The 17,858-nt window shown below is 37.5% G+C and overlaps 1 protein-coding gene across 6 annotated transcripts in view; it reads left to right on the top strand.

Annotated features, from left to right (window-relative positions):
* The window catches only part of Ubr3 (ubiquitin protein ligase E3 component n-recognin 3), a 134,992-nt gene that overhangs the window by 102,355 nt on the left and 14,779 nt on the right, over nucleotides 1-17,858 (top strand). For all 6 annotated transcript variants that reach the window (XM_038335831.1, XM_038335827.1, XM_038335830.1 and 3 more), the window contains 4 exons: nucleotides 2,030-2,115; nucleotides 5,195-5,300; nucleotides 11,055-11,158; nucleotides 16,144-16,268. In XM_038335831.1, the coding sequence (XP_038191759.1) occupies nucleotides 2,030-2,115; nucleotides 5,195-5,300; nucleotides 11,055-11,158; nucleotides 16,144-16,268 (421 nt within the window). The remainder of the gene's footprint in view (nucleotides 1-2,029; nucleotides 2,116-5,194; nucleotides 5,301-11,054; nucleotides 11,159-16,143; nucleotides 16,269-17,858) is intronic.

The following is a 17,858-nucleotide window of genomic DNA, read 5'->3' as shown; positions in this document are numbered from 1 at the left end:
GGATGGAGAGGTTTTCTCTGCTGCCAAATTCACTTGGATATATTTTGTGCTAGAAAATTCAGGATAGAATTTACTTTTCTTCAAGAATAAAATGCATAGAAAATTCATTCCCAAATTATATTTATTTTTGTATTTTCCATTCAGGAAAGAAAACCAGATTGCAGTGGTTTTCAACTGTGAGGTGTAATAGACAGGGGGCACATGGCCACCTGGGTGGTTTTCTCTAGTACTAAAGGTCCAGTTTTGGTATAAATGACGCAAGGAGATAGTGATGGTTAGGGCCTGTGACATTGATTTTTTTGTAATTCTAGATATTATATATTAATCCTTTGTATAGACAGTTTTAAAAGATGAAATAGAAATATGTACAAGAGATCTTCCAGCCATATTTTAAAATAATGTCAGACTTAACAGGCTTATCTCTTTTAGAATAAAATTCACATAACTTATTTGTTATCCTTCTAAAGTATATATGGTGATCCAATAAACAGAATTGTTTTTATAATTTAATGAACATTTTTGTAAATAGTGAGATGAAAGTTGACATTCATTTGTTAAGATTTGTTGCTGTGTTTGGTTGGCACTTTAAAAAGTACTATCTAGGAAATCATAGTTTTTATAAGAGAATATAGCCATTAATTTTTTTCTACAGATTAGGCAACAGAAGATTTGTGAAAACAAAATGTATTGATCTCATTTATATTCCCTTGATGAAGGAACACATGCTGGTCTCCGCGCTCGCTTTCTGTCCACTAATATGAAATCCTTGTCCCTGCTTCCTTGCTGGTAGGTTTTTAGAAGTTCAGTGAGCATTGCAAATCTCCTGAAGGGTGGAAAATTCCCTTGTCACACAGATGCCCTTATCAGCAGCAACCAGATGGAGCTCTGAGCAGGAACATTATCAGTGTTAAATTGCATCTTCCCCACCCCAAGAAGATTAAACCATCCTTTAGAAATGGGTGGAAAATTTACTGACTCAGGAATATTAATATTTTAAAGTTTGCATTTATAAGTTATACATGAAAATACCATTTTAAAATGTAGCCAAAGCCAGTTTAAATATTTTGTTTATAAATAAAATAGGATGTAGTTTTTCTTAAATTCACAACAGAGTAAGCTTGAAGCCTTGCCTCTCTTTAAGGCAGGGTTGAGGTGGTTGGTGTCTCATTAGCATATTTTGGATACAAACTAGTTAATTCGGTTTTGTTTGTTGAAAAAAATATTTAAGGTGATAAGTACTATTGAAATGCAGCAAACTGATGTTATAACTCAAAATTAAATTTTTTATTTTGGTAAATCATTCTTCTACTGTTATTCTTTGTGAGTAAATATTTCAGTTCTGCATAGGTTTGCTTTTTAAAACATCAGTTTACTAATAGTTGCTATTCTGTAACTAATAAATATTGAACACTTTGTAATTTCAGATGTTTTGTGAGCAATACTGATCTTTATCTATCAATAGTTGCATAATGCATTTTAATAATTGTAGAAGTTTATAAAAGAGACCATGATTAATTAATTATGTGTTGATCATAGTCACTTCAGTGTTTGTTTTGTTTCATGATACTGATTTCCAGATACAACCTAATTTCCAATGAATGAGAACCATTTCTTTCATAGAAAAAAAAATCGGTATTTTTTTTAATAACAGTAATTATATCTACCTGGTAGCTGGCAGCTGAAGTACATATATTTTCATGTAATTTATAGATAAGCTTATGAAATACATTGCAGATTTTTGTTGTTGAGGCCTAGTTTTTAGTATTTGCCAAGGGCTGAGACTTTGCAGCAATCACATAGTTGTATGTGTAAATTTTTTTACAGGTATAAATTTGAGCATCTAAACAAAGATGGATAACTTGTTACTTTTAATTTCTAAATATAAGAAAAAATCATTACTCTATAAGCTGTGATTTTTACAAGCAATAAAGTTGAAGAATTTTATTGTTTAGCTTGATTGAACTCTGTCAGTAAAGCAGAAAAATCTTTTTGCCTTTGACTGAGATGGGTTTTAATGCTTTGCTTACAGAACCAATTTGGAACTGGAATTGATTCATCGAGGAGGCAGCCTTTGCTCAGGCGGTGCAAGCACAGCTGGCAAAAGATCTTGTTTGAGTAAGTACTGAGCAGTGTTAAATTTGAGAAGATTTCTATTTATGTCAGATTTGAAAGCCTGTACAGGGAAAGTAGTCTTTCAGTATTGTTGATTTTCTTCAAATTCTGTTCATATGTTAGTTTTCAAATGTTTAAAATGCTGCTATCTTTAGAAGAACAATATGAATATCTGTATTATGATAGGTCAGCAATATAAATGTCTAATTGGGCAGATTTACATTAGTTCAAAAATTTTTTAAATGTATTATTCAAAGAAATAAAATAAATTTAAGTTTTTGAAAGAAATTTTACATTGAGTTGATTAAAATATAGTCTTATAAAGATAGTTATGTTTATTATATTGTTGCTGTTAAGATAATGTGCTCCGTTTTGCTGTATATTAACTAACATGTATTAAAATAATATCTATTTCCTTTATGTGTATGCTTTATCTTATAGACATAATTCTTCAACACCATTTGTAAAGATATGCTTAAGAGAAGTGTAATTTGCAACCTAGACTAGGTTTTTCAAGAACATGGCTTTTCATGATGTTTGCTCATTGATTAGAGAGCTTATGAATACTAGGAGTAATATTACCTAATGTCACAATATCCATTATTAACCCCAGAATGCTAGAGTTGAAATGTTATCTAAGGTGCTGGCATAGGGAATAAAACTTGTTTAAAATAAAATGAATTTATTTTGTTACATACTAAAAATAATATCCAATAGCAATACATAACAGCTTTTAAACATAATATATGCATATATTATTTTGAAAAGCTATCTATTAGGATGAATTTAAAAGTAAAGTACCTCAAATTTTGCATCATAAAAATATAAATATAAAATTTTGACGAAGCTATTTAACAGTTTTTAATGTTTATAATTGTTTTGGGTATTGTGGGGTTATCTCTTGATTTCTAGAATCAAAGATTTGGGAAGTTCTTTTTTTATTACATGTTTAGTGACCTCTAATGTATGCACTTAAACCCTATGTATATCTATAGTGTATGTAATATGTTTTAAATGGGCAATTGTTGAGATGAAGAAAGTATAGTTTATAATATGTTTGAATTAGTTCAAAGTACAGTTACATAAGTTTAAATAGTTTGGCACTATTCTAGAGAATTGTTCTAGAAGGTTTTCAGTAAAGGAATTTTAGGGTTTTTGCACATTTTTCTTCAAAGACAGTCACATTTACTCAGAGACTTAGAATTGGTGAATTTATCCATAATCTTGACAAGAGTGAATGAAATTCTAGTGGCATCTTTTTGAGTTCTTCTTTGGCTTCCAGTTGTTCTGTTTCTTACCACTTTTCTGGTTGCTTCCCCCTTGATCCTGAAGAGTTCCATCTGCAGACGTCCATAGCAGTTCCTGCAGTGTTGCCCGATTCCTAAGTCAGACTCTGAGGCCTCCTCATCCAACAGGGACCCCAGACAGACCCTTAGGGTACTGTGTCCAGCAGATGAAACAAACACTTGGTCCTTGACTGTAAGACAGGTTGTTGCCTGTCACTGTTCTAGAAATTTGAAGGTTGGGGATCATTTTATATGGTGGAACTGGTGAAGCTTTTGGTGGGCATGCCATTGCACCAAGGCTTTGAAAGATAAATGAGAGAGTGTCCATTGTAAATTAGGCAAGAAGAACTTTGTATCAATATGCCTTCAATAGCTGTAGGACCAAGCAAATATAAAAATAATGCATAACTTTTTATTAAGAGAAAGCTATTACTAATGTTATTCTGTTTACTTCTTTATTAAAATAATTTGAAAATAGATATGAAACTCCATAGATTCTAGTGACATTATAGGCTATAAGGTTTTTTCCTTTCCAAAAGTAGAAATTGTTGAAGCCATTGGCAGGTATCACTGGGTAGTTATTAGTGTCGGAACATCACGAGAGTCAGTTATCTCTCAGCAGGAAAATGAGCACTCTTCTGAACCTAGGTCTGAGACTTTCTGCTTATTACTGTAGTTGAGAAGCCACAGGTTACAACTCTAGTGGATTCTGTGATTTCATAGAGGTTAAATACTGACATTAGGGGTATAGCTCAAGTGGTAGAGCACTTGCCTGGTTGTTCAAGACTTGTACCACACCATCACCATAAACAAGAATAGATCACAAAATTAGCCTAAGTTTTAGTCAGAAAAGGTAACTTCTCGTTCTGATACCTTCATTCGGGAAGTTCTAATAATTTAGATATAATTCATGATCTACACTAAATAGCTTCTATCTGTGTATGCTATTTCTAACAAGCAACTTCACCAAAGAAGAACTTTTCTCTGAACTGCTAAGAATGTTGTTATCCATAACACCCAGGTAGGGACTTAAAGGCAGCAGATTTCAGTTAGAACATGGCTCTAATACTGAGAAGTACAAATGGGCGTAACCGCATCATGAGATCAGATGAGGACAGCAGACGACTTGTGGGGGGCGCTGAGCATAGGATGGTCTGGATTCTGTGAGAGACCACGTGGAGTCGTGCTTAGAGCACCGTAGAAGGGAATGAAGTAGTGCAGCTTATAATGCTGATCTTGGTTGTACTAGTTACTTTTTGTCAACTTGGTGTAAGCCTAGACATATCTGGGAAGAGGGGGTATTAACTGAGAAAATTCCTTCATAAGATTGGCCAGCAGGTAGTTCTGTAGGGCATTTTCTTGAGCAATGATGTTGGTGGCCCAGCTCATTGGAGGGAGTGCCCCTCATGGGGAGGCGGTCCTAGATGGTATGTGAAAGCCGCAAACAAGCCATAGGCAGCAAGAGTGAGCTTCTCTTCCCTGGCTTCTGCTTCAATTCCTGCTTCCAGGCTCATGCCTTGACTTTTCTCAGTGATGGAGTGTTACCTGAGAGTTGAAAGATGAAATAAGCTTTTTTCCTCAAGGTGCTTTGGTAATGTCCTTTGTTAAAACAATAAAAACCTAAGCAAGATACAGGGTAAACTTTATTAATTATATATAATGACTGAACAGAATAAAATGATTATATTTCCTTATTAAAGGTAACTAGAAAAAAAGTAACTAAAACTTTGAGAACATTTTGTCCTGGAAGAATTGTATCAACTTTCTCATTAGTTTTTTTCCCCCAATTTATTCAGATCAGCTGTTCCACGTATTAGCCTTGCACATGCGGCTTTATACCATTGATTCTGAGTATAATCCCTGGAAAAAACTCACCCAGTTAGTAGAAGATATGAATTCACAGTAAGTATTATTGAAAGGTTAAAATCAGTTAAAATTCTTTTTAGAAAAATAGTCATTAAATTTAAAAATGGTATTTAAGTTCTATATGGATACATTTCCTTATGAAACATTAAGTGTATTATAAAAATTTAAAACTACTCACCATTATACTTTCTGTAAAAATTACACAAAAAGATTCTACTAAGTGAGACAATCTCTAGACGAATCCTGCTGGTTTTTAAGCAAATGACACATTCCAATAGAGGTACATAAAGGTTGATTGCTATTTTCTGTTAGAATTTGGTCAGTGGGTTCATTCAGCCTTTGTAAATGCTCACATTAGTTTTCAGCTGATGACTTGATCACCTCTGATGAAAACTGCCCGTCTGCTGACTTCGAAAGGCAGTTTGACAGCATGACTGCTTGATTCTTTCCCAGGTTGTACATTTTGAGGGTAATGAGTTAGTGCTCTGGCAGCTCTTGTTAATGCCCAGTAAGTTGCACTTGTTTGTTTATTTTATATTATGTTATTTTTATACATTTAATGCATTTCATTGTAGTCATTCTCTCCAGTGCACATTGTTCCCCTAGTCTAGAGAAGCTCCTGGGTTGGCTGTTTCACTTCTGACATGTTTTAATAGTCTTATGTAATACCTTTTGGGTAATGCTGATTTTGAACACTTTATTCCTGGAACCTGCCATTTCTCTGTGTAATTCTCTTTATTTAGAAAGCATGGTCTGGGTCCTCAGGGGTCTAGCACAGCTGCTGGGTTGTTTTCACACCATTTCTGCCGGCTTGCTTGCCTCGCTGCCTATCTTTTCTGTCCACCCACCCGCCCTTCCTTCCTCCTTACAGTGTGTTTTGTATGTGTGTGTGAGTTTGAGTGAAGGTATGCCATGTATGCAGGGTGCCATGTATGCAGGGTGCCATGTATGCAGGGTGCCATGTATGCAGGGTGCCATGTATGCAGGGTGCCATGTATGCAGGGTGCCATGTATGCAGGGTGCCATGTATGCAGGGTGCCATGTATGCAGGGTGCCATGTATGCAGGATGCCATGGAAGCCAGAACTCTGTATCTGGGGTTATGGGAGGATGGGAGGGCAGTGAGCACCTGATGTGGGTGCTGGGAACCAAACCTGGGTTCTTTTTTTTTTTTTTTGAGAAAAGATCGATCTTGAATTCTTACTGATATTTCTAAGTCAGGTTATTGTAATATTATAGAACCTTTAAGTCATAACATTTTGTCATGTTTATCTTTTTGTTTGGAAAAAACCCTTGATTCTTGATATTAATGTTACTACTCATTTGCATAATTATCTGCTGTTACTGCTGGCCAGATAAATTACTTTCTTCACTGCTAGGACAAAATACTTGACAAAAGCAACTTAAGAAAGAGCTGGTTTCAGCTCATAATTTAAGGGTGCAGCTATCGTGGCAGGGAAGTGGCAGGGAAGTGGCAGAGGCAGGAGTGAGAGGTAGTGGGTCGCAGTACACGCACAGTCAGGGATCAGCTACTGTTGCATGTCGTGTGCATTTAAGGTGGGTATTTCCACCTCATTTAACCCAAGCTAGAAACTTCCTCACAGACACATTCAGAGGTTCATTTCCTCAGTTATCCTAGGTCCTGTCAAATAGACAGCATAAACTACCACACCAGATACCTTTATTGTTCTCAGAATATGTGTCATTATAGGTGTATATAGTAAAAAAACAAACAAAAAAAAGCTTCATAACAATGTTGCTTCACTGTACCATCAGCTTTATGTATGGCTTAATTTATCTTTTTCCTCACTATTTAAAGACATTTTCTCTTCAGGCAGTGGTAGCACACACTTTTAATCCCATCACTTGGGAGGAAGAGGCAGGTGGATTTTAGAGTTTGAGGTTAGCCAGCGCTACACAAAGAAACCCTGCCTTGAAAAACCCTAAATCAATCAATCAGTCAATCAGTCAATCAATCAATCAATCAATCAATCATTTCCCTCAGAGTAAAGCCTCAGTAATAAAGTAAATTTAGCCTTATATGTCTTCCATGAACTACTTATCGTGAGGCCTCTTATCTGTTAACTAATTCTAATTTCCTGTCATGCTTAAGAGTATGGATGTGAGCCCTTTGTGTTGTGAGCTGAAAATACTGGTCACCGGATTCTCAGATGTTTTTTTTACTTGTTTTATTTTTTTGTTAAAGCTTTAAAATTAGGGATTTATTAATTTTTCATTTTCAGTCAACAGGTTTTCTCCCACTCTGTTTTTAATAACACAATTTACCCATGGTTTCTTCTAGTACTTTCATGATTTTAATCTGTTTGGAATTTATTATAGTGTATGGTATAGATATTATACAGAACTTTATTTTATTTGTCTATATAGCTGTAAAATATCTTATTATTTACCTTTACTTAGTAGCAAATTTAAATGGACTTACAGTTTAACAAGAAAGAATAAGGTAAAGGTGCTTTTGTTTACTGCCATGGAGTTGAAAGAGAACAACCAGGAGAAAAGATGGAGACTGTACTACTGTCTGTGTAGAAAAAAGACAGTAAACCAGACCCCATGTGTTGAGATAGTGGGTTTATGGCAGATGAGTTTATGGAGCAGCTGGGAGCATATTCTTTCTGATATTGTTCTGAGTTAATTGGATAGTCTCATGGAAAGCAATATTGACAACTACCTCATACAAATTCTATTGAAGGTTTGCCCATTGCTTGGAGAAAGATGTAGCAAAAGAACATTACAAATTTAAAGATCATGTTTGCATCTGATTTTAGTGTCTCTTTAATTTTTTTGTAATTTGAAATTGATTCTTTGAAATTGATTCTGAATGTTTCTTTGCATTTCATGACATCTGATTTTTTTTGAAAAGAGCTAAGACCAGCCAATTATTTTATAGATTGTTTTTAAAATTTATTTTTGTCCATTATCTCCCAGTGATCAGATTATGAACTTTTTGTAAACCACCACACTGATGTGCTCCTGATGTGTAACGTCAGCAGGCATGATCTGTCCTATGACTTACCACAGGTCGTCTGGCTGTGGGAGTGATTGCCAAGCTATTTTATTCTTTGTATCTACAAATTGAGTATCATGTAGGAAAATGCTTTTGAGACAAGATGTGTGTGTGTGTGTGTGTGTGTGTGTGTGTGTGTGAGAGAGAGAGAGAGAGAGAGAGAGAGAGAGAGAGAGAGAGAGAGAGAGAGAGAGAGAGGGAGGCTCAAGGGCTGCATCTCTGAAGATAACTGATTCTCCCAGCCTTGGTAGCCATCAGCTAGGGGTGGGACTTGATGAGCTCCGCTCTCCATCCTGGGATTATGGCTGGCTTGATCTTGTGAAGATCTTGTGCATGGTCTTACAGCCATTGAGTTTATGTGTGCAGTGGTGCTATCATGACATTCTCTGCCGCTGTGATGCCCACTACCTCTTTCTCTTACATTTTCTCTGTCCCATCTTCCATGATGATCCCTGAGCTTTAGGGAGAGAGACTATGATATATCTATATAGTATAGAGGTGGGCACACCAATCTTTTGTTCTCTGCACCTTGACTAAGGTGCTTGTGTCTGTATCAATCACCATGTGCTGTAAAAAGAAGCTCCTCTCATGAGGGAACCAAGCTTCAGATCTCCCCAAGAGCAGTAAGAGCTCTTAATCACTGGCCCATCACTTCAGCCCTTTTGTAATTGAAAGGATAGTGCAAGTGCAGTGTAGCCAAGGCTGTCCTTGAACTAATGGAGCTGCTGCTTCAGCCACTGAATGCTAGGATTACAAGGCATGTACTATCTTGCCTTGCTCTTTGTGAACTTTGTTTTTAGGATCATTGTTCTTTTTTTCTGCTGGCATCTTATTTTTTGTTGTTGTTTGGTTGGATTTTTGAGTCAGGGTTTTTCTGTGTAGCTCTATCTGTCCTGGAACTTGTTCTGTAGACCAGACTGTCCTCCAATTCAGAGATCCACCTGCCTCTGCCTCCTGAGTGCTGGGATTAAAGGTGTGGGCCACCACTGCATTGCTAGCATCTTATTTTTTAAAGTAACTGAATAATTTTTTATTGTTTAAGATACTGAATTTTTATTTTGTTCACAGTCAGGTTAAGAGGTACATGTGAGGGTCTATTTATGTTGTTTTTTTCTTCATAGTTTCCCAAAAGTATATTTGCCTTTTGACCTTATAATTACTTTGCTCTGCATTTAGAAAATTGAAATTTTTGTGACACAAATTAAATTTGGTTTTTATCTTTTTTAATTGCTTTTATACATTGAATCCCCATTTCACTCAAGATCTGTTGGTTACTTTCATAACCAGTAGTCTTTTTCCCAGTCTTAAGATTCATAGTATTTACCTAAATTTTCTTCTCAGAGTTTTTTCGTGGGATTATATCTAATATTTAATATATAAATATGTGTATATAGAACTTGGAATTGATTTTCATTGGCAGTATCAGGAAAGATAACCATAATTCCAGGTAGTTGTATCCAAGTATATATAAAGTCAAGGGTCAATGAGATGATGACTTAGAATGTCCACTAAAGTTTATAATTAAGAAATCATTATTGATCATATGGAAAATTTATTTCCATGATGGAGTTTGATAATGAAATGGTACTCTCCTTCTTTCCCTTCCCAATTTTAGTCTTATGAAGTTAGGTGCATAGAAAACTGGGGAGACAAGATAATAGGAGCCATGGTCTTAGGGAGGAAGACAAGTATAGTATGTGAAGATATATATGTAGATAATGGAGAATTTCAAAGAGCTGTCTTTCATTGGCAGTCATAAAATTTACAGAAGCTTGAACTGTCTTATCCAGCTGTATGTCCAATGCCTGGCACATAGTAGCAGCCAGCACTTACTGATGACTTTGCTGATTACAGCCTAATCACAGACTCAGACAACACTACTCAAGCCTCGACAGATGTATAGCTTCAGAATTTAGTCAGTTTTGGAAGCTTGAGATTTACTGTTTTATTAAAATTTAAACCTGCAATAAAAATAATTAACTCTCCAATATTAGGGCTATACTCATGATAGAGTACTTGTTAGGTAGATATGTATGAGCCCTGAGTTCAGTTTTAGCAGGACAAACAGGCAGGCAGGCAGATACACAGACACACAAACACACCCACACACGCACACACACCCACACATGCACACACACCCTCCCACCTTCCCTACTAAAAGCACTTAGGGAATTCTTTAGTATGGGCTCTGCTTTGAGGTCTGTGTTTTCATAGTGCTGTGCATCTCTAGGTCTTTTGTAGTGTGTGTGAGATGTTCTGCTTTGATTATTCTGTGTTGAAATGGCAAATGTTAAGGCTTTTGTTAGAATTTGTGTCAGCAATAAAGTTTTAACAGTTTTTAATGAGACTATTAAGCAGAGAAGATCGGTGCCCCTGCTTCCTTGTAAGGTGAGCATTTCCCTTGAGCTAGTTGTGATGGCGCCTGAGCTGCCTCATCTGTCTTGTTTTCTCGTGTTCTAGTCAATGCCTCACTTAGCTTCTGTGATTTCAGTGATTCCAGTGACTCAGTGTCACGTTAATGCAGCTTAGATGTTTACTTAGGTAACGCTTAATAAAATTCCTATGTGGTGTTTTCAAATTAGAAAAAGGAAGTGTATGCATTACCAAAATGATCATATTATTAGTAAAACAAAAAACGGCCTTCTACTTCAGTTAAGATTTCTTTCTTATTTTTATTTCTGTTTTGTAGACATACTTATTAGATACAAAATGAATTAGAAAGATATAAACTGCACTAGAATGTAACCATGCAATCTTTTTTTTTAGGCTGGGGAATGAAGAACAGCAGCCTGAAGTTCCAATCCTTTATCATGATGTGACATCCCTTCTGCTCATCCAGATCTTAATGATGCCACAGCCCTTACGCAAAGGTAGTTCTTTAAAATTCAGACTCGCAGATTACATTTGGAATATTCTGGAAATTATAGAAGCAAATAGGACATCTAGGCTGGTAGAATGACTGTGAAGATGATGCAGAAAAAATGATGGTCCCTATGCAGTTGGGACCAGCCCATGCATGGGGTGCACTCCAGCTGAATAGAACAGAGAACGCAAGCTCAGCACTGCTGGTCACTTTCCTTCAATTACTTCCACTGCCCCTTTACTACAGATGGTATGGGACACAGCGCCTTGTGCTCCTGCTTCCTCTAACTGTGAATCAAGTAAAACTTTCTTTCTTTAAAAAAAAGAAATTTTTTTATGATAAATAGCATTTTATTAGTAGCATATTTTAATCACAACCAGGAAGTGTGAGAGAGAAATAAAGTTGCTTTTTTGGGGTGATTTTATCCTTTATTGTTTTTTATCAATAAGAAATGAAATGTGTAAGAAAGCACTCTCAATATTGTTGTTCAAAAAATTGAAGTATTCTTACAAAAGAAAAGTTGAAAAGCAAAGCAAAGTGTCAGCTTTAATATCTCCACCCCATTTATGTGCACACAGTGGTTAATTGTAGATCTATTAAAAATGTGATATACTAAAAAATGTTCTATCATTTTAAATTAGTGGTAGTATTCTGACATTAGATGAACAGCTTCAATATTAAATTAGCAACTTTTCATTATTGCCCCATAGTTTTCAGAGGATTTATTTTAAAGCATTTAAAATATTTTGTCAGCAAATTAACTTTCTTTTGTTTGAAAGATAGTTTATTTATTTTGTTTTGTTTTTGAGGTAAGCCATCATTATGTAGTCCTTCCTAGTCTAGAACTTTCTGTGTAGACCAAGTTGACTTAGAACTCTTAAAACCCCCTACTTCTGCCTCTTGAGTGCTGGGATTATTGGTGTGCACTACCATACCTAACTGTTTTGCTGTTCTAAGTTACAGTTTAATGTGGGCATAAAAAGGCTTTCTCCCCATGGACAACATTCTTTGTGTCTATTTCAGTTTTAATAAAATCAACCTAGGGGAAGAAGTGACCATTTATTTCAAATATAGACAGATTACAATATGTCATGTAAATTATATTTGTTAAAGGATAATGTCGTTAATATGCAAATCATATTTGTAGCAGCTCTGTGAATTTTGATGTAATTATTTGATTGATTTTTGTTTTTAGTTTTTTCTGAGACAGGGTTTCTCTGTGTAGTCCTGCTATCCTGGAGCTCTCTCTGTAGACCATGTTGGCCTTGAACTTGAGATTTACTTGCCTCTGCCTCCTGGGTGCTGGTATTAAAGGCATGCACCACCTGGCTTAATTACAGTATTCACATAACATACAATATGCTGCTTAGACATCTTTAGGGTTGTGATTGCATTGGCATTTGATACATCATTACCATTGCTAAATTCCAGAACAATTTAATCAGCACAAAAAGAATAACTATCAGTAGTTACTCCTCATGTCCTCCTTCTTTTGACATTAAGTTTTTTTAAATATTGTTTTTGTGGGATTGACTATGGCTTTGAGTTTATTCATTTATTTTGTAACTTGTCAAGGAGCCTAATTCTTTACAAAATAATGTGAGGGAGAATTTTTGGTTAGTCTCCATTACTTGAGGGAAACAACTATAAGGGGTCTATAACGTGCTAGAGCAGTAGACATCTTATGTCTTATTTGCAAGATGGAGGCAGAAAGAGACTGGGCCTGGCATGAGCTTTTGGAACCTCAAAGTCCACCTCCAGTGACGCACCTCCTCCAGCAAGGCCACGCCTCTTCATCTGTCCTAAGCAGTCTCCCAGCTGGAAACCAAACATTTAATTTAATTCTATCAGCCTCATTCTCATTCTCATTCAGACCACATACAGTCAGTCAACATTTGCAGAATGGAATGAGTGTAGGGTCCGAGAGAAACCCTCAAAGAAGACCAACAGACATGTATGCAATAACAAGAGCGCTTTATTAATTCCAACATTGGGGTAGCACTTGGCGACCCCCAAAGAAGGTCACAAGCTCCTTTAAAGCAGAGTTAGGGGAATTCCAGAGAGGAGGGATTAATCTGCGGTTGATTGGCAGAGGAAAGATTAGTTCGGGCGCTGATTGGTGGAAGGTCCTAGTGATTAGGGACCTTCCAGTAGCAGGGTAGGGAAAGCTATCTTTAGTTATCAGGAGACTGGGGGTGCCTGCTGAGCCAGCAGAAGACTGTGGTTTTTCTGAAGATTGACTATTTAGCTCTGTCTCATTTTATAAACTGAAACTAAAACTTAGATTTCTGATTACCCTCCCCCCCCCCCATTCTCTCAATGAGAGAGAGAGAACTGTATAATTGTTTTCTGTATAATGTTTATTTTCTATTTGGAAATTCAAAAACACTATTACTCTCACTTCAATATTTAGCTCTTCTGTTGTGATCACTTATATAATGTTCTTGAGGATATTGACAGTGTTAGGTATTTTGTCTTAGACCAGCCTCTCCACTGACGTAAATAATTCCAATCAGACCCAATTAAACCAAATTATGTTTAATGCAATACTTCTAGGTAGCCCTGGGAAAACATGGAGAGGGAAAGAGAGAAAAAGGGAGACCACGTGTTTGTTCTCTGGGGGGCAGTTTAAATAGACTGTGGGAGTAGATCCGACCTTACTGGGGAGGGGTCACCATTTGGCAGGCTTTAGACTGAGGCAACTCTCAGGGGAGGGAGCTTATTCCAGGAGCTGGGGTGAAGCTCCCAGCCAAACAATCTGGACTTTTGTATAAAGGGTGTTAGGGAGCTGAGGTGATGCTTTCGACCAAACAGGCAGATTATTAGAAACAAAATTCAGTTGCCTGAAGTATACTCAAGGGACCAGCATCAACTGCCTTAGTAAGTGTGAGGTACACTTTGGGATCTTTTCTTAGTGCTATCATAATTAAGGCAAATAAAATCTTATTAAACTATTTGGGTTCTTCACTCATCAAAGAGAAAATGGAATGTAGCTTCTGACCTGACCTAGAAAAGTATATCAGAAATTAATTTTTTGTAGGCTATATTTTGGGGGAGGGTTGGATCACATGTAATTAGTAACGCTAGATGATAAAAGGGAAGAATAAGAAGGTTTGGTATTTCCATGTAGTGCAAAGTACTCCATAGAAGGGCCCCCTTTCTCTCTCTCTTCTTTGTTTTGTTTTTGTTTTTCAAGGCAGGGTTTCTTTGTGTAGCCCTGTCTGTCCTAGAGCTCACTCTGTAGAGTAGACCAGGCTGGCCTTGATCGCTGCCTCTGGAGTGCTAGGATTAAAAGCACACACCACCACCATCCTGTTTTTTGTTTTTGTTTTAACAAAAATTTTCTGTGGCACTTTTAGGAGAAGGCGAAAGCATCTAATGCATCTTCATATTCTGTCCTTTTTCTCGCACACTTTTCCCTAGGGCTGTTGCATTGTATATTTACCTCATCCTAAAATGAAATTTAGAGCCTTTTGTATTTTTTAACTCCAAAACAATTTATGCGAAAAGAGCTTTTATAGTTCTTCAAGATTTCATCTTTATGAAGAAATAGGAAATATAGGCAAAATTTAATACATTATTTATTTCAAATGTTAGTTTCCCGAGTTATGACACCCCCTTTGACATGGTGTAATGTTTGGGTGCGGCAGCTTATCCTTGTTTTACCACTTTTCAGCAGCCAAGAATCAGAGATTAAGAATGTACACGGGGGCCGGGCGGCGGTGGCGCACGCCTTTAATCCCAGCACTCAGGAGGCAGAGGCAGGCGGATCTCTGTGAGTTCGAGACCAGCCTGGTCTACAAGAGCTAGTTCCAGGACAGGTTCCAAAGCTATATAGAAACTTTGTCTCGAAAAACAAAAAACAAACAAAAAAGAATGTGATGTGTTACTTTAAGGAAAAATTCACTTTTTAAGTCCCAGGTTCATATTTCTACCTTAGCATCTCCTTATCTATCCTTATTTTTCTTAGGTTAAACATTTAGGAGCAGACCTTTTCTCCTTAATGAATGTCTTATGCTGGTATTGAACCCCAGGCCTGTGCCTGCAATGCCAACACTGTGCCACTGTCAGTGTCAGTCTGGTAGTAGAGACAAAGTCCATGGCCTCCCCAGGCCCTGCTCCTAAGGTGGGGCACCACTGTGACGCCTGAAGTCTGCACTGTTGGCTGGAGTCTGTTTGCTTTAGAAGCATTTTAAGTAGGGATTGATCTTTTGTTCAACTTCATGTTTGTGTGCCAAGCACTTTAATAACTGATCTCCCTCCCCAGGTCCCATCTTTTTTCTTTTTTCTTAAGGCAAGGTCATTAATTGCCCAGGCTAACCTTGGGCTCACTCTACAGGCAGGGTATGTTTTGAACTTGCAATTCTTTTGCCTCAAGCTTCCAAGTAGCTGGAATGACAGCTCTGCTCTACCAGGCCCAGGTGAGAGCACCTTCTAGAAGACACTGCTTCTCACTGACACAAATCCTCTAGAGGTGTGTTTCATAATTTCATAGTAGAGGTGCTTACATAAATTTGAATTTGTTGGGAAGTATGATTTTGGCTGTCAATTTGGTTGAATTTTAAGAAGTGCCTAGCAGAGATAGTGAGAGTCTTTCTCTAGGAGATTAGAGGAACAGTTTGGCTGTGTCTGTGAGGGGGTTTCTTGGGAGGAGAAGCCAACCATGAATGTGGGCAGTATTATTCCACAGGCTGGGTGCCAGTGGGAGAGGAGAAGGGAAAGCAGCCGAGAGTCCCAACGTCATGCTCTCATGTGCCCCCGACTGATGCTACAGCTGAGGTGATGAGGCAGCAATCTCCTGCCCTAGAAGTCGTTGTGTCATGAATATTCGTCACAACAACAATAAAAGGAATATAGCACATAATTTTGTGTTACTAACTGCATAAATGCTGAAAAATTACACATGCAGGGAAAGGTAGAGACATGTGAAACTTTCTTGGGTTCAGAATGTCAGCCTTCCTATCCAACGGTGCTGTTGTCTTCCTGCTGCAGAGCACTTCAGCTGCATTGTGAAGGTGCTCTTCACCCTGCTGTACACACAGGCTCTGGCAGCACTCTCAGTGAAGGGCAGTGAAGAGGATCGGTCGGCCTGGAAACACGCTGGAGCTCTTAGGAAGGTAGTCTCCCCTGAACTCCGTCTCACTCACTCAGTAGTTTGGGAAGCCATTCAAGTTGGGGATGGAATGAATGAGAGTATGTATTTGGAATGTTTTTCTGTGTGTATGAATTTTGTTCTTGTTTTGCTTTTGTGTTGTTGGGGGTTTCAGGCCTCCTGAATGTGCTATATCACTTAGTCCAAGAGTGGTTGTTTGAGAGGCAAAATGAATTAAAGTTGTTTTAATTGGAAATGGAGCACCTTTGGGGGAAAAAAAGAAAAAAAATAGGAAAATGTTTTGTTGCATGTCTTGATTGTTACTATTGCTGTGATAAAATGTAATGACCAAAAGCATCTTAGAGAAGAAAAGTTTATTTGGTTCACCTGGCCTGCGTCACAGTCCATCGAAGGAAATCAAGGCAGGAACTCAAAGCCTAGTAGGAGCTGGAGGCAGAGGCTGATGGAGAGGTCATGGAGGAATGCAGCTGCTTACTGGCTTACTCACCATGGCTTTGCTTAGCTTGCTTTTTTTTTTTTTTAAATGTAAATAGAACCCAGGACCAATAGTCCAGGGCTGTCTCCACCCACGATTGACTGGGCCCTTCCCATCAATCACTAGTCAAGAACATACACTACAGGCTTGCCTGCCCACAGCCTGATCTTATGGAGGCATTTTCTCAATTGAGGTTCCTTCCTCTCGGATGACCTTAGCTTGTCTCAACTTGACACAGATCTAGCCAGTACTGTACTGTTAGGCTTTCTTTATCTCTAAATTTGGCCTCCATCAACTTATTTAACAGTTTTGTCTTGATTTTGTAGTAAGCCTTAAACCTGGAGAATTATGCTAAAAAAAAATGCCCGTTTAAATTGTCTCTGTTTCAAAAGAGCTAGATCCACTTATAAATGCATGAAATGTATTGAACGTGACCTGCACTTTCCTACCGGTTCACTCCCAGATCACAGTTACACCCACTGAAATTTAACATAGTATATCACAAAGTGCATTATGCTTTAATTTGGGATGTTGGTCAGTTGATCATCTGAAATACTATGAAATAGTATGCCAGACTGCTTTTGAGGACAGAAGTTAGTTTTAGACAAAGAATTGACAACTGTCTGAGCCACAGCTCTCTTAAAGGTAAATAAACTACAGGCTGGGCTGTATGATTTATAAAGGCACCTGCCAGTGTTCCTAGCAAGGGGAAGAGGGGAGGCTAAAGAATTACAAGTTCAAGCCAGTCTGGGCCAGCCTGGATCACATAAGGAACTTGGGTTAACCTGGAGTACTCTCAAAACAAAAAAGAGAATGAATCTTTATAGCAGAATTTCTTAGTGTGGACCTTTGAATATTTTTGAGTTGCTTTGTGAAAGTGGCATCATAGCATCTGAAATATGCTTTAAGGACATGAACCCACCCCAAAGTTCATAAAGAAGTATTTAGACAAAAGCATTAAACCAATATAGACCTTATGTATTCCTGAATTCCTTTTTTCAAAAGAGGTATATGTGTGTGCATACATGCATGTGCGTGTGTGTATACATACATTCATGTGCATGTGGATAGCTGCAGAGAGCAGAAGATGTCAGATTCCCCAGAGCCAGAGTTACAGAT

This window comes from Arvicola amphibius, chromosome 7 (genome assembly GCF_903992535.2).
Source record: "Arvicola amphibius chromosome 7, mArvAmp1.2, whole genome shotgun sequence".
NCBI lineage: Eukaryota > Metazoa > Chordata > Mammalia > Rodentia > Cricetidae > Arvicola > Arvicola amphibius.
This window is presented reverse-complemented; position numbering and strand designations above follow the sequence as displayed.